Source organism: Zootermopsis nevadensis, unplaced genomic scaffold, assembly GCF_977971745.1.
Source record: "Zootermopsis nevadensis isolate Lab colony 2312 unplaced genomic scaffold, Znev_1.0 Znev_ptg000016l, whole genome shotgun sequence".
NCBI lineage: Eukaryota > Metazoa > Arthropoda > Insecta > Blattodea > Termopsidae > Zootermopsis > Zootermopsis nevadensis.
The window spans coordinates 5062110-5089708 of NW_028259148.1; the positions used below are offsets into that span (position 1 = coordinate 5062110).

Here is a 27599-nt window from a genome sequence, read left to right on the forward strand (position 1 = left end):
CCTGAGATAAGTGTACGGGTTTTTATACACGCAGTCTTGAAACTTTCTGATCGCACCTCGTAGACATAAAACATCAATAATGACACTAATCTTCAGTGTCTATAAACAAATTTGGTAGATTAACATGAGAAAAAAAGTTGAGACGTCATATTATACCTTCCGTTTTCACGTTGTCATAAAACTGGTTCATGGCACGTACTACAAACGAGTGATTTTTACATTACGTAAGGGGATAATAACTCAGAAGCCAGCAAAGTTAGAGCTAAGTTTATGTGGCTGTCAGCAGTCAGAGTCTGTTTGTTCTTCATGACGAATGGAGTCGAACAAGTTCGAATTTCATATTATTCAGGAAATCTATACAGGTTACTCGGCCCTGATGATGCAGGCAACAAACACCTCTGAAAAGTCGTCAAACGTCGACCAGACTACAAGGAACATAATCCCAGAAGACAGTAATCTTCATACCGGCAATTTTGTTGCGTCATGTAAGTGCAGTATACCACGTGGCTTCTCTGCGGCAGCCAAAGTCTAGCATCGATCGACGCCACCAGAATCGACCCGCGTCCATACCCCCATATTCAAGCGCACGACCAAACAACAAACTGACAACAGCTTCCTGTCAATTAGGCTCTTACCATCGTGAGGTATATCTTTCCCGACTGCTGAGAGGCACTTCAGTCTCTCCGTACTGCATTCAAATCCTTCTTCATCTCCTTAGTTCGTGTCTTGTTCAGTGCAGTTCACGCCGAGTCCCGCCTTTTGATGACGTCATACTACGCATACAGTTACGGTGGGGCAGGGTAAAAGAGGGAAGGGTTGCGAAAATTGATTCACCACCTACCCTCTCCTTTGCTACCACTATTTATCGTTCCAGACCTGTCCGTCTGTTAGCCTGTTTTCCTCCAACCCTTGTGTTTTCCACATTTGCAATTCCCCCTTCAATCCCTACCTTTCTGCTGACATAGCCGTGAAGCCCTAGTGCGGAGCCAGACTGTCAGTTGTGAACTATACCGCCACAAACATCTAGCAAAACAAACATCGCAGTCAGGTATGTGTTTTATATTATTCGTATATCTTAAAGGCAAGTTAATATGTTGGACAATATCTGTCATTAAAATATAAATACGGCCGTAATGCTCTAAGTGTAAATAACCCCCAAAACCCAACCTTACAAGTTATTGATTATTAAAATGCAAACAGGACCAGTGGTTATGAAACGCATTATAAATATCAGATTCACTGTATTCGGTAAGTACCGGCAAAATGTCACGTGACCAAGGGGTGACACGCCTAATCGGGAGTGAAATTCGTATGTGAAACAATGTCTTAATAAATTCGTAATAATAAAAATTACTTAAAGATGAAATATTTTAATATTTTCCGTCAAATCACAATTTTAATAAGATAATAAAATATAAAATATTTAAAATATCATTTCACGTTCCGCGGAACGTGAAATGATATTTTAAATATTTTATATTTTATTATCTTATTAAAATTGTGATTTGACGGAAAATATTAAAATATTAACCTAATTCACAATATGACGCAACTATACTACCTTATAGACGAAAATTTATTCTGTTGCGTTGAGAAACATGACGATGAGTGTCGAAACAACAAACCGAACTTTATCATTTGGCCCCGAGACAAATTTGCAAATTTATTTTCTTGTATTCATGTTTCGTCATCAAGACAAGATCATAATATAAAGAAAATAAAAAATATTAAAACAGGTACATGTTTCGAAAGCGGGACAAAGTCAAATTATTTAAGAGTGACAAACAAATCGAAATTACTTGGACGAACGAATTACGAGCAGATTACATTCGGCAAATGATCGCTACTATTCAGTCCAGACTCTCTTAGCTGCAGTTTTGTTATCTACAATCGTAAATATTAAAATTTACAAAACTACAATTTTACCCGGACTTTTATATGTGTTTCTAACATGCATGAAATTACACAAGACTGAGAATGTTTCATAACAAGATCATGAAAAGAATCTTTTAACCTGGAAAGGTGGTAGTATCACTGGGCTGGGGAAACAGCTTAATGATGAGCTCCTACCAGAAACTACTAGCATGAGCATGTGAAGGAATATGAGATGGATGGGGAATGTAGCACGCATGGAGAGACAAGTCATACATAGAAAAACTTGGCCCTAGAACCTGAAGGACACAGAGCAGTTGGAAGACAAGAGGACGATATTGAAACGGATCTTTAAAAAGCAGGTTGTACCTGTGAACACGAAAATAGACCCTCATGTAACCTGTCGTCAGGCAATTTCTTCACTAGTTGAGCGATTATTTTCAAATGAAGGCAGACACCGAAAGAATGCAAAGTTTTCATAAAGTTTTTCTCAGAATTCAGAAAGGGAATGAACATATTCTAAGTAAGTAAGTATCTGGTCAGAAAATAAAATACACACCCTTACATCCAATTTCTTTAAGATCCATCTTAACCTTTGAAAGTCGAGTAGCGACTGTTTTTAACAATTCTGCGTTTCGCACACAAACAGTATTTAAAGCTTTCGTATGATTTCCAGAGTAAACAGCGATTAATTCCTTAAACGACGCTGACCAGTTGAGCTTTCTAATGGTAATGTATGGTGTTTTCTTCGCGGTACGGTCTGAATGTAGTATTTAAACGAACTTCGGCTTCAAAGGGCTAATATTATCCTTCAATCAGCTGTTCAAAGAGGACCACCGTGCATTTGTTTTCTGCTAATAACAACTGTCGAGTGCCACTTCCTTAAGCCCCTTTTCGCCCCTCCCACCTATTATTAATTTACATATTACTACAGTGCGGATCTGGGACATGCGCAAATCCCAATGCGTTCCTTATGATGGTGACATAAGACTATGGAGGAATTTGGTTTAGTCGATGCACACCAGTAACACTTTGCGTGCAGTTGCAGTTAGAAACCATGGCTTCGATGCTCAGCTGATAGCAGTGGACACAAAGGTGCGATAGTGGTTTGTCCTACTAATTTATTTAACAAATTTTACAAACGGGATTTTGGATACTGTACTTTCTAGCATTTGTGGAGGAAATTAGTGTGGCAGGAATGTTTATCAGAGGGTATATAAATGCAATTAAGTTATATATTTGACACTTTCCTTCCCGTCATGTTCGTTTCATTCATTCTTTCTTTCTTTATATAAAACAGGACTAATAATTGTTATTTGTGTTAGGAACAATGTTATCGTGGTTTATTACAAAATATACCAGCAGCACGTTACACCCAGTCAAGGTAACAATTTTCTATACTAATTTCACTTCCCTGTGAGAAAAGTCACCGGAAGAAAGGCGAAAATACCTTACTTACTGGACGATTTACACAGTAAGGCCAAAACATACACATGTATTATGATGCAGTTGATAAAATAATTAAATGGAGCGGAATCTTACAGTGAATCTGACAGTCGTTCAGTTGATCAAAAAAAATATCCATATTTTATGAACCCGGAACTTAACTTCCACGCCCACTAGAGCCCGACATTAGACCCTAACCTGACCCAGAAGCATCCAGTCCACAGTACCACATTCCTTAAGATCAGTTTTAATATTATCATCCCAATTACATCTAGGTTTCCAAATTTATATTTTGCGTTCAGTAGTTCCAAACAAAATTTTGTAGCTATCACTCGTTTCTCTTACGTGCTACATAGTCCGACCATCTCATTTTGGTTGATCTGATCATCCTAATAATATCTATTGACCAGAACAAACAATAACGTTGCTCATTACGAAATATTGTCAAACTCATCCTGAAGAAGCTGGTAGTATTTTCGTCCGAAACGCTGGTATCTGCTTACAGGTCCAAAAGGCGTTAGAAGCCAGGATATTAACATTGACATCTTCACCGTTGTCATAACCTCAGATCTCACCCTAAATCCATGATCAACGATTTCATTTTGTATACACGAGGGTAGCCCACTCATGGTGACTTCACCTTTTCGCAGATAATGTCGAAAAAGATGTACTACTGGGGAGAAGAAAAGGAACCGGTGGACTCTGACGAGACGTTCATCGAGTTCTCGGCGAAGCCAGTTCGTCTCGTACGGCAGGGCGACGGGGCCCTCACAGCAGCCGTGGAACCTTCTTCTCAAGTAGCCGTTGCACCTGGTGGTACAGAGGAGACACCTGGCGACGGTGACGAGGAGCGAGGCGGATGGGGAAACAAGTTGGACTTCCTGTTCTCATGCATCAGCGTCTCCGTGGGCCTGGGGAACGTGTGGAGGTTCCCCTACCTGTGCTACAAAAACGGCGGAGGTACGTGACTGTCTACACCCTGGAAGTCCTCGGGAACCCTTGCAAAAACCTAAGAGATTTCAGTTTCTTACACCGACGAGAACAAAGATGCTTGTCTTCTGCGAAGCATCACCGAGGGTAATTCCACGTATTTCCTGCCTACTTCCATGCTCCTCCCCGTTACCTCATCGACACCCTTGTTCTGACAATCCTCACTCATAGCCCTGATGACGGCAGCAGCAAGCACTTCTGAAACGTAGATAAACTTCTACCAGACTACATAGCGTACAATCCTAGAAGGGTGTCATGTTCAAAAGAACCTGAAATCTCACCAGGTGACAAGGGATTAAACCTGTTTAACTGATATAAGAAAGTTTTCGCACTGCAAGAAACAAACACTCATCTATTATCATTTATCATTAATTCAGATTATAAAAACGAAAATATATTTGTATTATTTACCGCCGTGGTAGCGACGCTTGGTGATAAATTTTGGAAACAACAAAGAGGCCAGATAAAGAATAAGCAACTTCATTATTTAATTAAGTTTATTTGTGGAAAAATAACGCAACAAGAAGGCGATTATTTAGTGACTTTATGAAGTATAACATCCGCGGTGTTTATTATTTTAGTGAAAAATATAAATGTTTTAATGTATGTAGCGCACTGTTGACTAGATAAACAATAAGACATCGTAGCTGATGACGAAAAACAATGAGAAAAACAAAATCATATAGACCACATTAGGAAACATGTTTAATCCAGTCCAATTGTATTAATTCGAGTTAAAATTAATGAATCGCCTAATATTAATAACAATAGTTAATTACACAGTTCGAATAGGCGTAAAAAGGAAAGCGTGGGACAAATCTCAACGGGCAGGCCTACATTAAGAAACAGAAACTCACACTGCGTAGGAAAGGACATTAAATGGACTGTCTTTCGTCATAGCTCGTTTTATCAACGGAAATTCTTGTAGGATATGTTCATTCTGATTTTACGACATATTACAGCCTCTGGGACGTGGAACTACCATCCACACCAGATCGCGTGTCAAGTGTGACCTATAATTAACTCATAAAACTTCGACTTTCTTGAGCCAGAGTTTCACAATCCGAATTAACACTGATTCGTATGTGGTTAACCGATCATGCACCAGTTACGTATGTTATTATGACTCGAATGGTGATAACGGGCCAAAGATCGATTAATCGATTTACAATTGCATATTTGATATAATAAACAACGGTAATGTAGGCTTAACTGCCACGGTGGTCTAGCGGTTAGAACGCTGGCCTTGTAATCCTGGGGTCTCGGGTTCGATTCCCGGCGGTGCCCTAATTTATAACTTGTGTTGGGCAAGGCCGTGGTCTAGGCAACACGGAGTTTTCCTCCGGGGGCTTCCCCGGTTTCTCCGTGGCATCCCAACAATTACTCCATTCACACACAGAAGAAGGCAATGGCAAACCACTTCTGGATAATCTGCCAAGAACGTATATGAACAGGTCCCAGTCCGAGAAAAGGATGGAAGGATCCTGTTCATATGGACCTGTCGTCAGACAGAACACTCAAATAAAAAATAAAATAATGTAGGCTTACTTGCTAACGCGTAATTGCAAAAAGTGCCCGAGGTCTCTTTAAAGAATTGTTTCTGTATTTTTCTGGAGGGATCATAAAGACCAATTAGGATAGCCAGTATCAAGACCGAGATTCTAAAACGGAATCTCTCAATCACGAAGAATGTGTACTAACCCCTACCCTAAGACGTTTGATTTGAAACATGTTGCAGTGATAAGATTGCTGACAGCAATATTACATTCCACAGTGAATGAGGTTAATAGGCCAAATCGCACAAAATGAACCTCAGATTCTAATAAATACAGACAAGCAACTTCGATTCCAATTGGACTGAAGACATTTATATGTACAGGACAGAGCCATAATGTGATACTTTTTTGTGAATATACAGGATCCCTAATATTATCATTGCTTTATTATGTACAACAAAATCCTAATATCTAAATATTTTTAAATTAAATTTTCGTCTTGTTGTGTGGACACGGACACTTAATTCGATAATAAATTAATTATTATTATTAATTATTTTAAAGAAAAGTAATAACAGTTCACTTTTATATTGAAGTAAAACTTTAAGGGAAACTGATAAATGTTAATAAAATTCAAGCATTACAGATAATATTCTAAGAAGTGGCAAGGGACATAATGCAATAATGGTATCCAAGGTCATTATAACAATATGATCCGTCATTGTTATAACATGACGCAACAGACAAGCATGGACTGACCCATAAGGTGTTTTCCGCTAAAGCGTAAAGAACGCCTAAAATAAAAACACGCTGAAGGACCTACATATTTACATAGTAAATGGAATAACACTAAATAAAATTACAGCTAAAAATGGTTAATCAGTAGAACAGAAATAGCAAAGACAGACTTGTGAAACTTGCATTCTTGCAAACCAGAGGTGTGTAGAGAGGCAGCAAGGCCACTGAAAAGAACATGCATGAGCCTCTGTGGAGGACAGATAAATCCGGCAGCTCAGAATTAAAAGTCGTTATATGGAGAGGACATGTTGCTGGTTAACAAGGACAGATCGACTACGTCCAGTGGCAATCATCCCCTTACGAAACTCTCACGCCGGGGGGCAGACAGATGAAGTACCATGAAGATGAAGACAGTTTCCTCAGACCACGGACTGACAGGAAAGATTTTCACGGCGGAAATATTTTCTCATGGCGGCGAGTATGAAGATGGCTGTCTTCTGGGTTGTGAAGCTACTAAACTTCAACCCTGAAGATAGATACGTTTAGCCTTTTGTGGTACACGACGGTTCATTACCATTGTCACAAGACTTTACCACTGTTGTCCTATTCGTGCCAGACGAAAGCAGTCCACACTTTCACACCTTAATTTATTTATTATTTGCATTAATATTATCCTCAGATTTACGCCGAGGCCTGTACTGACGAAGCTAGATGCTGGTCAATTGTTTGCTGCTAAGAATCTCACGCTCCATTTTGCAGAGCGGAGTAGAGAGACGATGGACCAACAGCGAGTCACTGGCACACATATGAGTTATGATTTATAGAGACATCTCTAGACACTTCCTTATCATGTGTCATCCCGCGCAACGTAAATCGACCAGACATTTAGGTATTTGTCTCTATTGCAACTCGCTCGGTTCAACAGAACTGGACCTTCATCCTCCGTGAACAGCTATTCACACGTCACCGGCCCATAGGCTCACATGTAGACTAACATCCCATCTACGTCCAGTTCTCCCAAACAGACTCTTTCATAAAAGACGGAGCGACGCGCTCTCTGGAAAGACGACGCCATTAACCTAACACGGAGCAGAAAATTAATCCTTATTCAATACGTTCCTGACAGAACGTCGCTGTTAAATGGTTGGCACCTCTGTTTCATAATCAGATCCTCGAGACAGGCTTTTTCCTTTCCAATTCATAATTCACAGATTATCCTACAATTCAACATTCAACATACGATGTGAGGTTGAAATGGTGTGAATCCAAGAACATTTCTGGATAAGATATCTTGCCACCATTCCTTCTTATCGTCTATACGCTAAGAAATACGAGGTGCGATCGGAAAGTTTAAAGACTGTGTCAATAGCGGGCGAACCGGATGTAGTACGAGCTTCTGCCGCTAGGGTGTGCGGCCTACATTCATAGTGAATCAGTGTGCCAGCCGGCATCATCGAATTAGCATTTGTTTCTTAGTTACGGGCGTTTTGGTAGTGCATTACACCGACCCTCCTGCGATTTCGGAATGGCGTGTGCATCAAATTTTGCCAAAGACTCGCCAAAACGGCTACGGAAACCTATGAAATGCTAAAGCAAGCATTTGGGGAGTCCGCAATGGGTCGTGCACAAACTTTTGTGTGGCATTCACGTTTTGAAAATGGCCGAACCTCTGTCGATGATGACGAGCGTTCTGGACGACCATCTTCGAGCACAACGCCCGAAAATGTTACGAAGATTCGGCAGGCCATTCACGAAGATCGACGTCGTACCATCAACGACTTGTGCGACATTGTTGGGATAGGCTATGGGACCTGTCAGCTGATTCTAAAGGAAGAACTCCATATGCGACGCATCCTGTCTGAGAACCAGAGGCAGAATCGACTTCTCGTTTGTCAGGAGCTCAAAGATCTTGCAAGAACCGACCCCAACTTCCTTTCTAAGCTCCGTGTGACTTCTTCCTCTTCCCAAAGATGAAAATTCAGCTAAAGGGAAGGAGATTTGAGACGATAGAAGAGATTCAGGCAGAATCGCAGATGGTGCTTGACAGGCTGACAAAGAAAGATTTCCAGGGATGCTTCCAGGCTTGGCAGCGGCGCTGGGATCGTTGTGTTCACTCCCAGGGGAACTACTTCGAGGGTGATGGATGAATTTAATACCTGAGATAAGTGTACGGGTTTTTATAGGCGCAGTCTTGAAACTTTCCGATCGCACCTCGTATACGCCGTCCTTTAATGGATTGTGTGTCAGTTCTCTGCAAGAGTTTAAACCGGGTCATTTCCTACTGGGAGTCCCAGTCGAGAAAATTTCCACATAAACCGTCGGGCAAAACGTCGGACATGAAAAGTTCAGTCGGAAGAGTGTGGCCGATGGACGGACAATGATTATGGCGACTTCTCCGCAACCCACAGGATGTGCCTGACTCTTGTCCCTGACTCAGGTCACGTGACGGACTGCCCCGACACTAAACGTCCGCTATTATGCAATTCAGTCCCGAGGCTTCAGTAAATGAGGTAATGGACTCCGGCCAAACGAGATTTACAATTGCGAAACGAAATCGCGTTAGTGACCATTTAGAACACCTAGGCGTACATGGGAGGATACTATTAAAACGAGTCTTAGAGAAACAGAGTACGATAATTTGGACTGGACCAAACTAGCTGAGGACAATTACTGTCAAGACGATAATGAAAATTTGGGGAATGTCTTTACAATTCTCACCTCAAGTTCAGAGATTATAATAATGAGTGGAGGTTCACCTCCATACCATAAGACTTCATCACCTTGTGTACGTAGGGAAAGCTTTATATTTATTAAATAAGATACGTTGTAGTATCTCTGTTTGTATTATTTAAATTACTTTGTGTCTGGTGTTACAACGAACAACTAAAAATGGAATTGTAAACATTTTCGTGTTACGCCTCGTGTATCACAAACCTATATGAAGAATAAAACACGCGTCTTCTCCATTTTACTTACTTACTTCTGCCTAGTGGTTGCTAGGATGCCATAGATTTAAAGCACAAAAATATCTATGCCCACAGTTGTATCGTCACTAGGCTACCACACACGTTTTAATGCATAAAGTGATTTGGTATTTACAATTCTTATCACCATGTTATTCCATTGCGGTAAATAATGTGAATGACGTGTGATGTAATGCATTTTCGTTTTTTGAACCTGAATTTAATAAATAACGATAATTAAGTGTCTGTTGCTTGCAGTGCAGTGACTTTGTGTCAGCTTACATATTAAAGTACCCTGCTGGATTATTTGCATTATATATAAATTATATTAAATATAGTCCGAATTTATAACTTGTGTTGGGCAAGGCCGTGGTCTAGGCAACACGGAGTTTTCCTCCGGGGGCTTCCAACAATTACTCCATTCACACACAGAAGAAGGCAATGGCAAACCACTTCTGGATCATCTGCCAAGAACGTATATGAACAGGTCCCAGTCCGAGAAAAGGATGGAAGGATCCTGTTCATATGGACCTGTCGTCAGATAGAACACTAAATAATAATAAGATGACGTGGTCTAGTGGTTAGAACGCTGACCTTGTAATCATGAGGTCTCGGGTTCGATTCCCGGCGGTGCCCGAATTTATAACTTGTGTTGGGCAAAGGCCGTGGTCTAGGCAACACGGAGTTTTCCTCCGGGGGCTTCCCCGGTTTCTCCGTGGCATCCCATTCACACACAGAAGAAGGCAATGGCAAACCACTTCTGGATCATCTGCCAAGAACGTATATGAACAGGTCCCTGTCCGAGAAAAGGATGGAAGGATCCTGTTCATATGGACCTGTCGTCAGACAGAACACTAAATAAAAATATCCTACTTGCAAAGGATTAGTCTCATATACACGCAGTAGATTTATCATCATTTCAGTAGATTATTTTAATAAACTTCTAGGAGAAGAACGGAAAGTCAGCTGTACTGCTATGTTGTCTGTGTTTCAGGGGCGTTTCTAGTGACATACGGCATCGCCATGATATTCTGTGGGATTCCAATCTTCTTTCAAGAAGTGGCAGTAGGGCAGTACTTAGGCGCTGGTGGCATGACCTTAGTGGGTCAGTTGTGCCCTATACTTCAAGGTGAGTCTACATTCAAACTTTATAACATTCGCTACAGCGAATTCGCCGAAACAAACTATTTGACTGGATACGACGATATTGAATCATGACCACGCGTTGTCCCACATCGCACAATTTAAAAAAAGTAACATCTGACATATAAATACTTCCTGATTTGCCACCATCTGACTTTTTAATGTTGCACAAACAAATAATCTCAATGGAAAAGGGCCACATTTTGAACCACCTGAAGACATTCAAAGAAATATGATGACAGTTTTGAATTATCTTCTCGGATAGTACAGCACAGCACAGACTTTTGAATGCGTGTACAGTCACAGGAAAAATTACCACACTAAGCCATTTCTCGAGATCATCTGCATTCAAGGGTAAGATTAACCCTTTGAAGCCGAAGATCGTCTGAATATTATTTATGAATTCAGTCCGTACCGCGAAGAAAACACTACACCTCACCATTAAGAAAATCAGCTGGTTAACCCTTTGAAGCCGAAGTTCGTCTGAATATTATTTACGAATCCAGACCGTACCGCGAAGAAAACACTTCACTTAACCATTAGAAGTCGAATCAGGCGGTACCACATAAGATTTAACAAAAGAACATCCCGGTCGAAGCCTTAAGGGGACTATTGAGGCAGGGGACAGATTTCAATAGACCAAATAATAATGAATGATATTTATCGAGGTAGCAATTGAAGCTTGAAATGGTTGCGGGCAAACGCCATCTTCTTCGACCCAGAGCGCTTTCTTTCAACAAAAGCACTTACAGCGCCTTTAAGACGCCGTGGCTATTGTTACAAACAACGTTACACGTAGGAATAAATTCCAAGACCTGAACTGTAGTAATTTTCTTCAAATGTAATGGTCACTCCCCCTTGAATTCTCTACTGATCTGGACATGAGAACGAAGTGATGAGTGGAATATCTGGACTTCAGAGACTAACATGGCTGAGCGATGATCACAATCTACAGGACTTTGCTACATGCAGTTCGTTATAGTTTCAGGCATTAGTAAAGCGAGACTTTCCTTGTTTTGCAGGTGTTGGATATGCCACAATGACAATTGTGTTCTTCCTGGATATCTACTACTGTATCATCATTGCATGGACTATATTTTATCTGATCGCTACTTTCGTCAGATTGCCAGGACTTCCCTGGAAAACATGCGGTAAGTCACAAACTTAAGCCTTTAGGCACCAAATATCATAAGACTAATTTCTTATCATTATCTTTGAGAATCCCGAATTCCTCTTATTCAAGCCCAAATGAAGCCCAATCTATTCAAAATCTTCTCTAAGTATCGTTCCATTAATACGTGATATTTTAATGCATACATGCGTATAATCTTTGAATGAATTATTTCACGACATTCTAAAAACACCTGAGCTTATTTTGACGTCTGAGGAACTGTACAAAGATACCGAATGCAAATTTTGTAAGGTGTTATATCGAACTGTTTTTGGACAGGGCAGCTACGAAAATCCCCGAAAAAATGAAATAAGTGAGATTTATAAGATATTGTAGGTGCGTCATATTGTGATTTATTTAAATAGTATTAAAAATATATTAAAATTGGCCGTCAATCACAATATAAGATAATTAAAAGATTAAAATATCATTTTTCGTTCCGTATCGAGTACTCGATTTACATATGGAACATTTACGACATGTTTCGGCTATCAACGAGCCGTCATCAGGTGTTATGTTATAAACTTTTTAACTGAATTACTGATTTTTAATTATTTTTTGTTTTCATTTTTCTTATCATTTTCTATAATTCCAACCAGGCACAGACCCCGAACATTATTATCTGTGCTACCAATCCGGTGCAGACCTCTAGCATGTCTTGCGGGCTGCGTAAACAGGGTTGTATTTTCTCTGGTTGCAGATAATTGGTGGAACACCCCCAACTGCTACACCAGCGGCATGAATGCGTCCGCTGTGCACACCTACACAAACCACACCACAACTCCAGTGGAGGAATACTGGGAGTAAGGCAGCGTCTTTCATACGTAGAGACTGCGGACAGGAATTAATGAAACCACACACTTGAAATCTGAGGTTCTAATGGCGAAGCAACAGGCTGTCTTCTGGGATGTTGCACCGTGTAGTCTGGTAGATACTGAGCAACGTTTCTTAGTTAGCAGCCTCCATCATCATCCCAGAAGACAGCCACATTCTAACCTCACAACTCCTCAGAAATACTACATTCCTTAGAATGTCAACAAATTATTAACAAGCAAATTAACTATTGATACAATATTTTTATTTTCCGTCTATACACAAACTTAAAATAATGTTGTTTAAAATTATCTAAAATTATAACATTCTCAGTAGACACTGCATCTTGTTACATTTTTTGTATCGACGACATGTTTCAATGTGTATCACATCATCATCAGGTCTATCAATTTTAATATATTTTAAAAACTGTAGTACATTTTGCGTTGCGTTTATTGATTATTTTAATTTATTTAATTTTAAGTTTTTTTGTCTCTTCCTTTTGGTTTGGAGGTTGTACTTGGATGTTTATATCGGGTTGTAATTGATGTGTTGTGTGTCCGATATTAAGAGACGGTAAACTGCAGAAAAACTTAAAAAAAAACAACTTAAAATTAAATAAATTAAAATAATCAATAAACGCAACGCAAAATGTACTACAGTTTTTAAAATATATTAAAATTGATAGACCTGATGATGATGTGATACACATTGAAACATGTCGTCGATACAAAAAATGTAACAAGATGCAGTGTCTACTGAGAATGTTATAATTTTAGATAATTTTAAACAACATTATTTTAAGTTTGTGTATAGACGGAAAATAAAAATATTGTATCAATAAAACACAAACATGACGCAATTAAGATATAAATTAAAAAAAAAAAACTATTTATAATATTTTAGATGTATTCGTAAGTGATCCTAAGAGTAGCAGAATGAAGAACATTTTGTATGAGCAGCTTCATAATCTGTTCTGTTCACCAAATGTAATCGCCAGGGTGAGAGAGGCAGGTTATGTAGCATGCGAGTGAAAAATAAATTCATACAAAATTTTACTCGGGAAATATTAAGAATGCATGTGAGGGTAATTATTAAAAATAACTTATACTTTTTGAGAGAGTGGAGTAAATTGATGTGACTCAAGAAGGGGCCAAGTGCTGGACTATTGTTAACGCGGCAATGAAAATTCGAATTTCTCAACAGACAAAGTGTCAGTAGGGGCTTTTTAAGAACTGTTCCACGCAGTTAGTTATTGGGAACAGACGGCAGTTGATTTATCCATTCTATTAGACTGGATTTATTCGAATACACAGTAAAACTACTTCAAATTGGTAAATTTAATTTTTTATTCTGCATCGGAATATGTCAACAAGTTTAAAGTTAAATCCATAGCTAACAAAACCTTTATTATATGTTAGTTTAACTAGTGATCATCTAAACACTACAGCCGAGTCAACTATGATAATAGGCAGGAGTTCACTTCCAGAAAACTCTTGTTACTGAGGTGATTTCGTTATTGTCCAGCCTTACGAAAACCTATCACCAAATGACGTTCAGTCTCAGTTAGCTTAACATTTGAACAGGTAAGGAAAATAGTTCAAAACATGTTCAAATCACATTCTTTGCAGGAAAAGGGTGCTACAAGTCACGGATGGGATAGATGACCTCGGGGGTATGCAGTGGGAGCTGTTGGGGTGCCTGGCGCTTGGATGGGGGTTGGTCTACCTCATCATCTGGCGAGGCCTGCACGCCAGTGGAAAGGTAGGGAAGGATGTGCCCTTCTTTTGAAACATTTTCTTAAAAACGTTTGTTTCAACATATTCGTAAATTTATTTTGGAAAATACCTTTACGAATTTTTCGAAATATTGTATAATGGACAGCATTCAAGTTCGAGGACCTATTATTCACCAGATACTATTAGGATGATGGAGGATAAGTAGGGAATGTAGCATGGAAATGAGAAGTCCATAGAGAAATATAATCGAAAAAGCAGACAGAAAGAAGCAACTTAAGACACCAATGTGTAAACAGAATGAACGGATATTCAATTCAATTCTATTATTTATTAATAATTTAATTAATAATTATTATTAATAAGCATATTAATGAAATAGGCCGTGGACTACATTCAACAGACTAAGGATAAGAACCAGGTCAGGCTCTTGTAAACACGGCAATAAAACTGGCGATTTCTTTACGAGATGACCGACTACAAGCTTGTACCTGCAGATCATCTGGTTCACGGCGCTGTTTCCCTACGCGGTGCTTCTCGTGTTACTGGTTCGCGCCGTGACGCTGAACGGCGCTGACCAGGGTCTGCTGTACTACGTAACACCACGCTGGGAGGAGCTCCTAGGGCCGGGTCCCTGGATAGACGGTGCCACGCAGATCTTTTTCGCCTACAGCATTGGTACTGGCGCGCTGCCCGCCCTGGGTTCTTACAACAAGTTCCACCACAACTGCTACAAGTAAGACTCGGCTTAATAAAACAGCGAAACAGAGCCTCTTCCTTGCGTTAACTAACCACTTTACGTATAATTTCATCATGTTGCCAATTTCTACGTTTTATAATATGTACCAGTAAAAATCCCTTTGTAATTCAATGGGGAATTATTTATCTTGCACCTAAATTCTTCACCCTCTTTCTTCCTTCTTCATTTATCCCTGTCCTATCTTATCCCCTTCTTCTACATTTCTTGCCAATTTCCACCCTTTCTTGTTACAATACCCATCATTGTAGTCTACCATTACATCACATTGTCCATTTTAATTTTTAAAAATTATTATCGCACGTATCCCTTGAAATCGGATATCCACTACACAGAACGTACGCCACTAAAACTATTCCAAACCATATCGTATCGAAACTCTGTAAAACCAACGACTCCGACTAAAAATCTCTCTTTGGGCTCCTGCACAGAACATTTTGTAGTCTAGCGTCATTCCTGAAAACTTCTTAAATTGTGAAATTTCAGGTTCTCACGGAGACGATTATAAAGGGTGGTTGTGCAGTGCAGTCTGGTAGAAGTTTACCGACGTTTCAGAGGTACTTGCTGCGTCCATCAATAGGGCATCGCTCTGACGTCGATGAACTACCAGACTACACGGCGCAACAAACCAGAAGACAGTCATCTTCATGTTCCGGGTAGCGCCTTTCGCAAAGGTTAAAAGTTAAATTCATTCGCCCTAGAACTGTCACATTCTCCACGCATTCAAGACAAGGGACGTGGGCTTATAATTAAGTTTGTTGTGTGCACACAGAGACGCCCTCATCACTTGTGTAGTAAACACGCTGACCTGCCTGCTGGCTGGCTGTGTCACTTTCTCCATCCTGGGCCACATCGCCCTGGAGCAGGGGGCCGAGGTGTCTGACGTGGTGAAGAGTGGGCCCGGACTCGTCTTCCTCACCTATCCCGAGGTGGTTCTTAAGCTTCCTGGTGCCCCAGCGTGGGCAGCCATCTTCTTCTTCATGCTAGTGGTAAGAACAACACAAAGATGGCTGTCTTCTTGGTTACAGCGTCTTAAGAACCTTACATGGCGTAACATCCCAAAAGACAGTCATCTTAAACAATCTGGTCCAGCGCCATTAATATCGAAGCTTGTCTCTGGATAAGATCATGGGACAGTTCCATTCTCAAAAATAATTCCCTCACATATAACCACATGGGAGAATTCTTCGTGATGACATCACCCAACCAAGTGGGCACCAAATATCCCGTCTAGGCAAAGGTCACTGATGTCCTCATCACACAGATGACATTTGGAATTGTCAAAAGGGCAAATTACAGCGAAGTTAACAGAATTACTACGTTATGCGTGCATCTGCTGATGGGAGAATCCTCCATTCAACGAGTCCTACAAAAAGTCTAGAAGACGAATTTTCTGGGAAGTTAAATGGCAATCGTAAGAAACCGGAAGGGATAAAGAATAAGAGCTTCACGTTTGGTTGCTGTTTGTTAGTCAATACCTATTCTACGTCTACACTATCGTAATGCACATCGATCTGCCCTATTTACAGATTCTGGGAATAGACAGTGAATTCTGCATCGTAGAATCATTCGTCACTGGAATGGTAGACAACTGGCCAGAAGTACTACGCCCTCACCGGAAGAAATTCACATTTGGCATGTGTGTCGTCATGATGGTGCTGGGAATTCCGATGGTAACCCATGTAAGTGCAGCCAGAGTTAACTTGTTACATTTCTTAATTTTATAAAATTAGGGTGAATGTCATGAACATGATAAAGAGGATACATGACAGACACAAGGAATGCTTACAGAATTTTAGTGTTAGGGTCCAGTATTTCTAACAGACATTATATGTTCTCTTCCTCGGCAGAACGTATATCTTTCAATCATGTTACGTTTTGTTTGAAGACTGTGTGTGCCTGTATCTTCCAGTGACTGTATTTTGTTTTGTATTTTGTAGTTACTGCCTTCTCTTTTTTCAGGGTGGAGCGTACATCTTCCAACTGATGGACTTCTACTCAGCCAGTGGAATGTCCCTACTGTGGGTCTGTTTCTTCCAAACTATCGCCATTTCTTGGATATTCGGGGCACAGAAATTTATAGACTGCGTTCAGCAAATGATGGGTATACGACCCAACAGGTTCTGGTACATTTGTTGGGTCTTCTTTGCCCCTGCTGTAATGGTGGTAAGTTTCTACTGTATGGATAACATTAATAACATAAACATGTAGGAAACAGTCCACTGATACGGATGGGAGAATTTATAATGGATAACAGAGAAATAAGATGTAAAGCTATGGAATGGATTCAGCCGGCTCAAAACAGGAACTAGTGGTGGGCACTTGTAAACATGGCAATGAAGCTTTGAGTTCTATACAAGGTTGAGAATTGCTTGACCAACCGAGAGATCATCAGCTACTCAAGAAGTGCGGAGTTCGTTACTTTTGATATTACTACGAACAAGATTAGTTTTGTAAATACTGTACACAAGATCAAACTCTTGTCTTTCAGGCAATTTTCATCTTCTACTGTGTCGATTACAAACCAGTAACGTACGGCAAATCGTATAAGTATCCACAATGGGCCGAGGGGCTTGGATTCTGCATGAGTTTTGCATCCATGATCTGGATCCCTGCCTATGCCATCTATTATGTATTAGCCACACCAGGAACGGTCAAAGAGGTGAGTAAATTCTCTCTAATCACTGTTCCAAGTATCAAAGAAGTATTTTAGTTTTTAGTTTTGTTCTCAACATCAAGATACTGCCAATTGCTATTTCACAAACTGGTTTAATTTACTGCTTAATTTTAGAATTTTAATTTATTAAAATACAAAACTAACGTGTTAACGAACAGAACAGTCAACTGCTGCTTTGGTTAAAGTATTGACGATGTTAGAAAACAAAGTTCTAAGGAAAATATTCCAATCTAACAGGAAGATTGAGAAATATACGTAAATAGAAGCTTAATACTCGGAATACACGAAACTCCATGTTTGATTCACAGAATTTGCTGAAGGGTCTTAAGCCGAACATCATTTCAAGGGGGAAGATACCACAGGGGCAGAAGGCAGCTGTGATCCCCATGTCTGAGAGCAGTGCAGGGCTCCTCACCAAGAACAACTCATTCCTCACGCAATAGACGGCTTTTGACAATTTCTCTTCTGCTCTCCACTGAAGCAGATGTTTCTTACTGCCACAGTTCTTCCAGGCCTGGACTCAAGCTCTGACATTACGCATACAATACATGCGACTTCACCTAGCTTCAATAATTCAATTAAAATGGTGTCACTTTCTGTGCTTCAAAAACTAAATATTTAAATTAAATAGAAAATGGCTCTCTTCACATTCCTGAATAATTTGAATTTCGATAACTGCTTTAATTTTAATCCCCATTCTTAATTAATCATCACACAATGATGACATATCGGTGAGAGGAGACATAGAAACATATGAATATGGCTGTCTTCTGGGTTGTAGCGCCACGTAGTATGGTAGAAGTTTACCAGCGTTTAAGTGGTCCTTGCTGCAAGGATTACATGACACTACAACCCAGAAGACCTCACCTCAAATCCAACAAAGACACGTATTCTTAACCTACACGTTAGATGGACGTCAGTGATCAGCTTCATGCTCCGACCACTTCGCCCCTACAGAAACAACGCTATAGTACATAGTGTATAGAAGGCTGAGTGAGTTTCAGAACTGGTTTAGGCTTAGTGGTTCCTGCCTCTGTTCAGAATTAAACCCGTCATCCAGACTGAAGCCAATCGTTTTTACCACTGAGATATATACTCGCTCACCTCCTTTTAATGAAGACTATGTTTAAGTAATATTACATTAATATATTTATATACAATACTTTTTTCTTCTTACAAGAAATACATTTTATAATGTTGAATCTGATAATTTCTCCGACACAGAAACGCGATCTGAAATTATGTTCTTTGTTGGAGAGACAAATACAATTGTAGTAAATTTCTGTGAAACTTATTAGAGGCACTGATCCCAGTTCATTAGAATAGAAGTTTAATTTTTTACGTAATTAACTTTCTACTATAACGTTTTACTTGCACGTCAGAATACGAAAATGTTGCCAGAACCTTCAGTGCTGACGTATCAGTCATAAGAAGTTGACATCGTTGAAGGTGTTACCAGAAAATGTGCCAAAGTTGATGTCAGCCTAACTTATTGAGTTGTGGGGATGTGAGATCAGCGTCTGTAGACGGCAACAGTGCGGTCACAACCAAACAAATCCTACAGAATACCAACTTACGTTACAGAACTTGAAATTGAAGGAAATTGAAGAAAATAAATGTGAAAATATATTCGTCACAATCCATCAAATTTTGTTTTGTTACAGACAGCATTACTGTAGAGTAAACCCTTGATTTAATGGACAGTATCTGGTATTGTCAGATTTTCTCTGGATACGAGGGATTTTCAGTTTTAATGGACGAAGTCTGGAAATGCCTGCTAATGAGTGCTGGATTTATATATGTCTATATGCTTTATGCATACATGTCTTGCCGCACCATGAATGGAAACATTTTTAATTTTGATTATTTTTCTAAACACTTACGTAAAAAAAAACCAAAATACCCGGTGTAAAACACGAAATTTAAAAAGTCATATTCTCACCACACCACACACAACTCTGTGACGAGAGGTATCATCAACACAACAGTATTACAAAGTTAAGAGTTCCTCAGCCCAAAACAAATCTTGAAGTCAAAATAAGCAATAAAAGAGCTAATATTACCCATGCTTAGAGGTTGGGGTGACCATATTTATCTAGTATCAAAATGGGATGAAGAATATGGAAAATATCAACACGGTTTTAAAAAACAGAATGAAGAAATGAAATGAAATGTTAATGACATTTAGTAACAGAAATTCTGTGATAATTTGTTGTTAATTAGATTTTAATTTTAAAAATTTACTGTTAAAAAGTGCAAGAGTACATTTATGAAGACATTTACAAAAAGAAAGTTTCTGACTAACTGATAATTCATTAAAATTCATAACAAATATTAGGGTGGGTTCTGTCTTATTTCAATCAATCTGCGCAACGAGATATAATTTTAGCCAACCAGACAAAATTAACTATAAATTTATGTTTTATTTATAAATATTATAAAGTGCAATCAAAAATTAAGGAAAAATAATTATTTTGCTAATTTTCAAAGGAAACTTATATTCTGTTTCAACCCAACAATAATTCATTGTACTCGACTATTTTGACGTTGTGTCTTCATACGAAACATTAATTAGTTAGCGAAGAATTTTACGTACCTACACTGACCCTTGGTTAAGTTCAGCTTGGCTATTTAAAAATTCCAGTTGGTATGAAAATGTTATTCTCCAATAAAGAGAAAACTAAACATTTAGGATTAAACATGAAATACAAAATGTGGTCATCCTATTTGATCAGTAAGAGAAATGAACTGCGTTTTATGCTGTGCTAAATATAAATCAAAACAAGATTGTAATTCTGTACATTACATAACTGCCTTCTCAATTTACTCATACGGGCAATGACTAGAGGTTGGTTGTTTCTGGAAACAGTATATACTGTTTGTGTTCACCCTGTTAACAATTCTGGCAGATAGAAGTTTACCAACGTTTCAGATGAATCGCCCTGATGATGGAGGCAGCAAGGACCTCTGAAACGTAGGTAAACTTCTACAAGACTACACGGCACAACAACCCAGAAGACAGCCATCTTCAAACTCACCATTGTGAAAACCTCAAATCCCACAATTCTGGTAGATATTTAAAGCAATGTCAATTTATCGTGATGAAAAGATATAAGTTTAGGCACAATATGAAACGTCATTTTGTTGAAAACCAAATTTGAGGACCAAAATACACAGCGACAGAACCAGCACGAACCCTCAACTCTTTTCACTTTTATTCAAAATTTTGTATCCAGGAATTTTTGTCTTCCCCGATTTTGAGAATTAAAACTAAAATTTGCTGAGGCAGATGTGTGATACACTTTTAGTGTGTGCAGTGATTTGGTGCTAATAGGATTAGGAATTGTACAGAAAAGTAAGAAAGTTTGTGACATGTTATTAATACTAGATAGCGAATGTATTTTTCCTGAAAAGCACAAGTATGCTCTGCTCGTTTCTGTTCAGAATGGAACTGCAGTCGACAGAGTGCGTGTGAAGAGTGTATTTTGGAAAAGAATGACAGGTGTGACCCCTATACTGTCTGATAAGTTGAGAAACAGAGGTAAAATACAGTACCAAAGGAACAGTGATGTTACTCCTTCAGAGAAATCTGTTTGTCATGATTATTTGAACTACTATATAATTACTAAACATTATACACTGAAATGTCTAGGCGTAAAACAGATTCTCTGGCTTACGCAGAATAGGGATCATGTTATCAATTCACTTGCTGGATTGTACGATGTGAACTGAATATAAATTATCAATTCTAATATATTTCCATATAGATAGGTTAAAGTTTTCAGTGTTTAAGAACAAATGGTGAAACTCAAATTTTTGTACAATTTTAGCATATTTGCTATCTTCACTAATATGCCTGTCTTCAACTGAGCAGGTTATCTCTCCAATGTTGTGAAGCTGTAAGGGGAGGACCTTCTAACTAAATCTCTGGAGACATAGCCCACGCTTATCGGAGAAAGACCACGTGCCACACTCAAAATACGTCTTATAAAGTATGGCTGACAACAGTAACATTTCAAATTCTTAGATCATATTGTTGAACTTCGTAACGTATTTAGAGAAGAAAGAAATTTTACATTCATTTAGAGACTAAGAGCAGATTAAATTTGGGAACTGTTTGCTATCATTCAGTTCAGAATCCTTTGCCTTCCCCTCTCAAATCTAAGAAGTATTAAGATTAAAATACATAATTTAACTAAATGTTTGATGGGTGTAACACTTGGTCTCTCACTGTACGCAAAGAACACATCGCCATGTAACGACTATCGTAACGCACGGTTTCCAAAATTAAAACATTTCATGAAGATATCTGCTACAGCCATCTGTAGATGCTAAAACCTTAATTAAATAAACATTAAAGTGGATTTAAAATTATTGATTTTATGGTTTTATTCTTAAAAGTCTATTTTATCTTGTTCTTTTAATCTTCTTATTTTCATCCGGGTTTTTCATTCTTTATCCTTATGTCTGCAATTTCTGTTTCCTTTTTGTTTTTGGAACATACAGTACCACGTAACTGAATACGAGATAAGGGCAATAAATTACACAGAGCTCTGGAGATTGAAGAAAATCTCTGTGCCTCCTCTTTGAAATCCTTCCTTTACAGCTATTCTAATTAGATTTCTGAAGAAACTAAGGGTTTTATGAACAAATACATATTAATATTTATCCACAATGATTATAGATACTGACATTGTTTTTTTAAAATTGTACCTATCACAGAATTACTTTTTTTCATATTAGATACATTGATAAATATAGGTATGTATTTGGTGTATAATTATGGTAAGAATGCCAAAATATACAATTACCATTGTTTCTGATTTTACTATCTTGTTGCTTTACTTATGTTCTTAGACATAATGATACAAATCATACGTGCTTTGATATCATATATAACAATCAGTATTACATTTCAAAATTTTAACTCTTACAAACTGTTTGAAACTCCTATTTTGTAGCGTATATTTTGAAACAACTGTTTCTAGTTCGCAAAGCGAAGCTGTTATTTGTTCGGTAACTTTGTTAGTTTAAGATGTATAACATCATATTGACACTGCTGCAGTTGTCAGTAGCTGAATGGAATAAGATACAATGCCCATATGTAATAAATCCATACTTTATTCTTCAATGGATCCTCAACCACATAACCTGAATCCATTTTCGTTTTGTTCCTCTTTGGAAGCAGGCCTTAGACACGTTTAATTAAATTTGAAGTGATTGATAAAATACGAGCCTGATCTTCTGGGGAATGCTCTTCCCAAGTTCAATAATGAGGTAATTATTCTGTATTTACTATGTTGTGTTACATCTTAAGTCGCAGCTCAGTAGCAATTGCCAATAGAAATAAAACAAATTTCCCTCTCGAAAGGGAAATAAATTCTGAACACAAATCAACCCGAAGATGATTTGTGAAGGTGATACTCCGAGTCGCAACTTGCAACAGTTAGTTCACATTTCACATCATAGATGGGATGGCCACGACGTAAGAACAATAGAATCAACTTGCCTATTTTATAGCAGTTTCTGCCGGGAGGTGGCAGTTGAGTTCAGTTTTATCAGCGAATGCAACGTACAAGCAATAACGAACATTTCCAGAAAGCGAGAAATTAATTTCACAGAGACATTAACGAATTCAGTCACGCAACGGCTCTTAGAAAATTAAAACCAGGCGAACTAATGGTATAATTACGATGTTAGAAAATTCTTGTGATGACATAAACAAAAGCGAAGACTGGAAAGTTTGACCAAAATATCACAGTTCACCTACACTTTGCTATTTTAATAAACCTGTACCATTACAACGAACAATATTTGAATATAACTACATATCACAGACCAAAGGAAAATGTAATTTTATCACAGATGTTTACGGATGAGAATTCCGTATAAAAAAACTGCTGTGAGATAAGGTAAGACAATTAATTAGCAACCTCATAAGAGTTCTGAAAATTGAAAAGCAGTCGGCGAGGATTTCGTCTTTGTTTGCGGTTACCATGACTACGGCACACCAGTCAGTACGTATACATGGGAACGGGTGAAATAATTTGCTTTTGTACGTGACTGGCTGGCACAAACTCAAGTAGAGTAGTCCACAGAATACCCATAAAGTCTCTATGAACACGGTGTACCATTTAAAATGCAACACAACAGCAAGTATATAAAACCAGATGAAAGTTTACTCCGATTTAATAGGCTCTTCGAACCTCACTCGAAACACGAGAAATGCTTAAGAATTTTGGCCTGAAACCCCTTAAAGTAAGATGATTTGGATTGGATTAAAATGGTGCAGAATAAAGAGTGGGAAATCTCTTAATCACTGCAGCGATTAGCCACTTCTCAAGAAGGTATCTTCTTCACGGAGTTAATTAGGCAGAGTTCTTCCAGTTTTAATTATTTTAACTTCAGTTGATTCAGTCTGTTATTTTCATCCCGACTACAAGATAAAAGACAAACAGAAAACAACTGAATTTTGATATTCACAGTAGTCTACAACAAAGGAAGACAAATACAACAACCACATTACGTATTCATGGTCAGGGACAACGGGTGGCGCAGACTAGCGGCAGAACTGAGAACTGTGACATCCGTAAAAGAAAAACAAGTGCTTATACACGAAGCGTAGCACTGAAAAAGAACATGATGCACTGTAGGTCGATAATATAAAGTAAGAGAATACAGTACACAGTGAGAAGATTTATTCTTCGTCTTTAAAGGGATAACCAGATGAGAAGAGTTCATTGACGAAGTATTTTGGACATCCTGTGCCACTTGAGCGTCGTTTATAATGCAAGATCAGCACATCACGTATTGAACGCCGCTACGAATACACTGCCTATCGGCGTAATCTCGCACTATTAGTAAGCTAAACGTGTCTTCTAGCGTCGAGAAATATTGGCACGTTTTTTCCGGTCTTGTCTAGGATTATGAGACTTCGCTAACAAAGATTCTGTAATCCACGGATATTAGTTTCCGTCGCTGGCTTTCTATGCGTCACACAGCCTTGTTATCATCAAGGGCTTGTTAAGAAAATCAAACTTAAGTTCGATGACAGAGTTTTGACTTAAATATCCTAAAACAATCACAATTAAATCACGTATTTAATTTTCCGACGAGGACAGTCACTATAGAAATATTCTACATCACCTTAAAATAGACCACGGTCTCTTATTTCTAATTTATCGTTCAGAGCCAGCTTCAGAAGAAAGATTTCAGTTACAAACAAAAATTATAAGAAGACTTAATCTTAAAGAAATAGTGTGTGACGGCGTGAATTGGATTTAACTGGCTCAAGATATGGTCCAGTGGCGGGCTTTTGTAAACACTACTAACCTTTTGTTTCCATAAAAGGAGGGAAATTTGACCAGCTCAAATTAAACTTAAACGTAAAGAGGTCAGTGAGGCTGTTTTAACAGAATAATTAATTGTCATCATACGTACATAAATCAGCATTATGGAATGAGTAACAGGCACGCGGCTGGGGAAAACTCATAGATAAAAGAGGAACGTGACAAGACAATACACGAATTTACGTCAGAAACCGCACGGAAATTAACAACGTGAAAGCCAAGCGAATCCCTCCAAATAAACTATAATTAAAATACATTATACAGTATTTTCAGGACACGAAAAATACACAAATCAAATAAAACAAACAAACACGACTAATGACAACAGAAGTTGCATTACAGAGTTCTATAAAACAGAAATATAAATGTTATAAACGTATAACCTCTTATTTATCATCCACTGTCTTCGCGTTATATTAAAAGATAACACCTGAAGTAAGTAACCAAGTAATTAGTCACAGAAATACGTGTTTTTCGAGCATTCTTGCCTTAAATGGGAAACGAACTAAAACCATGCATTTTTATCGCGAGTCGCCTTTATAATAGAAAAGTCAAGTAGGGCTTCTTTACATATCGGATAACATTTAGATTCTGGTAGTTCGTTACACTGTTCGTTTCATTTGGTTCATCGACACTGCATATCATGTTACAGGCCACGGAATGGAAACAAAGGAATGGCTTCCGCACGAATACATTCGTGAACATACAGGCTAATAATTACAGGCTAATGGATGGGCTTCCATCAGACACACAGGTAAATGGGAACCAGCGTTAACAGAATCCGGGTTGGAGTAAGCCAGTGAGGTTACAGAAAATACGGAAACATTTCGTTAAACGACCTTAAAAGTAGCTTTGAGATATATTCTGGTCTTGTTCCGATAAAAGTAACAAATCCTAAACAGCACAACACGACACTGTCCTCCGACTATACATCGACTGATTCATAAAAGTTAAAAAAATATACAACAGTACAGAAGGTAAGTAGGATTTGAGATTCTCACGACCTTGAGAACGAAGATGGCTGTCTTCTGGGTTGTTGCGATGCGTAGTCTGGTAGAAGTTTACCTTGGTGCCTCAATTATCTCGCTTACGTCCTTTAGCAATGTCCAAGCAAATACACCAAAACAATAACAATATGATTCTGTAGAACATAAAACTCCACTCGACACGCAATACACCAAGAAATTTGCCATAGCACAACTTAGCAACTGAGGTCGTGTCCACGCACACTTGATATATTCAAGATAATAGCCAACAACATTTTATTACTTACCATATCAAGGCAAAAGGTCTTCACACAAACACAAGTGACGGCGTACATAACTTTTATCAGTGATCTATCGGAATTTAATAACCATTTCACAGCACGACGTTTAAGTATATATATTATTATGCATTTTAAGTCTCATGGCGTCACTACCCCGCAAACAAGGCCAGACTTTCTCACGTTAAGTTGTGTAAAGGAAAGTCTACATAGAGAAAAGTCGAGATTTACGTACTTGGGGCAAAATCGATTATCGCTCGGATGTTTGCAGGGCTAATCGATAATCATTACGGACGTCAAAAAAGTTTGAGAATGATGTTTCACGAATAATTATAGCTTTACAGGGCTAGAGATGGAGTTAGTATGTTTTTGCCGAAACGTTGGTATCCATCTACGAGTACACAATTCAGAACAACATCATCATCAGCTTCACCGCTGTGAGAATTTCAAATATCTTGTCAAGATGCTTGCCATCTCATCAAGTTTTCTCTCGCAAGGAAAATAGGGCGTGTTCGAAGGGGCATCTCCCTTTTTAAATGCGGACTTGTATCATAGTTTTTGATTTCAGACGAAAAATCCCAACAGCAACGTACTTTGAAAAAAACAGACGAATGCATATAAAACTTTGATGGGAGACGTTCTTCTAAAACGTTTTATTAAACGACCAAGAAAGAGAAGACATAACATTAAGACAGATCTTCGTAAGGCAAAATGTTAGGATTGAAGGCGGATTAAACTGGCTCACAATCATGACAAATTTCTATGAAGCTGACAATTGAGGTTATACTACAAAAGCGCTGCTAGTTCGTTTATTCATTCTAAGATGGCGACGCAGTTGATTAAAAAGCACACACAGGTGTCGCGGAACTACTTTGTGGGGTGAACCAGACATGTACGACAATCGATACTGTAAAAAAAAGAAAAAAAGAATAAACACATCCGCACAGTTTTTCACTCATTTTCTCACTTTCCAACTGAGCACTGCGCGTGTGTGATTGGTTTACCGTTCCCTTCTGAAAGCAAATGCACTGATATTGACTGATGTCTGTAACGACTGGGACAAGCTGCAGTGCACTCGACTGGGAACTGAGAGACCCCACCTCGTCCGCCAATAAAATAATCACGACGGAACAAAAATGGCCACTAAGGAGGTTGGCCCAGAAGCGAACAACAAGGAAACCAAC

At 38.6% G+C, this 27599-nt stretch overlaps 2 protein-coding genes across 6 annotated transcripts in view; one reads left to right on the plus strand and one right to left on the minus strand.

The window, feature by feature from the left end:
- The first annotated feature begins 358 nt into the window (after positions 1-358).
- Positions 359-22176, plus strand: LOC110836798 (sodium- and chloride-dependent GABA transporter 2). 2 transcript variants are annotated; one of them, XM_022078384.2, is made up of 12 exons: positions 359-1048; positions 3969-4278; positions 10500-10634; positions 11671-11799; positions 12520-12622; positions 14264-14396; positions 14866-15104; positions 15898-16114; positions 16655-16807; positions 17088-17291; positions 17617-17787; positions 18111-22176. In XM_022078384.2, exons 2-12 carry the CDS (start codon positions 3972-3974, stop codon positions 18243-18245), a joined length of 1926 nt encoding a protein of 641 aa, XP_021934076.1. In that variant the 5' UTR covers positions 359-1048; positions 3969-3971; the 3' UTR covers positions 18246-22176. The 2 variants fall into 2 exon arrangements, with proteins under 2 accessions (XP_021934076.1, XP_021934073.1); XM_022078381.2 differs by lacking the exon at positions 359-1048 and adding an exon at positions 2874-2967.
- LOC110836801 (tectonic-2) overlaps positions 12157-27599 on the minus strand; it is a 134477-nt gene continuing 119034 nt past the window's right edge. For 2 of the 4 annotated variants that reach the window (XR_015535292.1, XM_087349430.1), the window contains one exon: positions 14680-16108. The gene's annotated coding sequence lies outside the window, so the exon portion shown is untranslated. Of the gene's footprint in view, positions 12651-14679; positions 27323-27599 lie in introns of those variants that run through there. The other 2 variants (XR_015535291.1, XM_087349431.1) reach the window with 2 other exon arrangements.

Excerpts from the sequence above, each read along its gene's own strand:
- LOC110836798 (XM_022078381.2), top strand. The coding sequence starts at position 2,887 with ATGCACACCAGTAACACTTTGCGTGCAGTTGCAGTTAGAAACCATGGC. Across the intron at positions 10,635-11,670 it reads GTTGTGCCCTATACTTCAAG|GTGTTGGATATGCCACAATG; the intron begins GTGAGTCTACAT and ends CTTGTTTTGCAG. Across the intron at positions 14,397-14,865 it reads GCCTGCACGCCAGTGGAAAG|ATCATCTGGTTCACGGCGCT; the intron begins GTAGGGAAGGAT and ends TTGTACCTGCAG.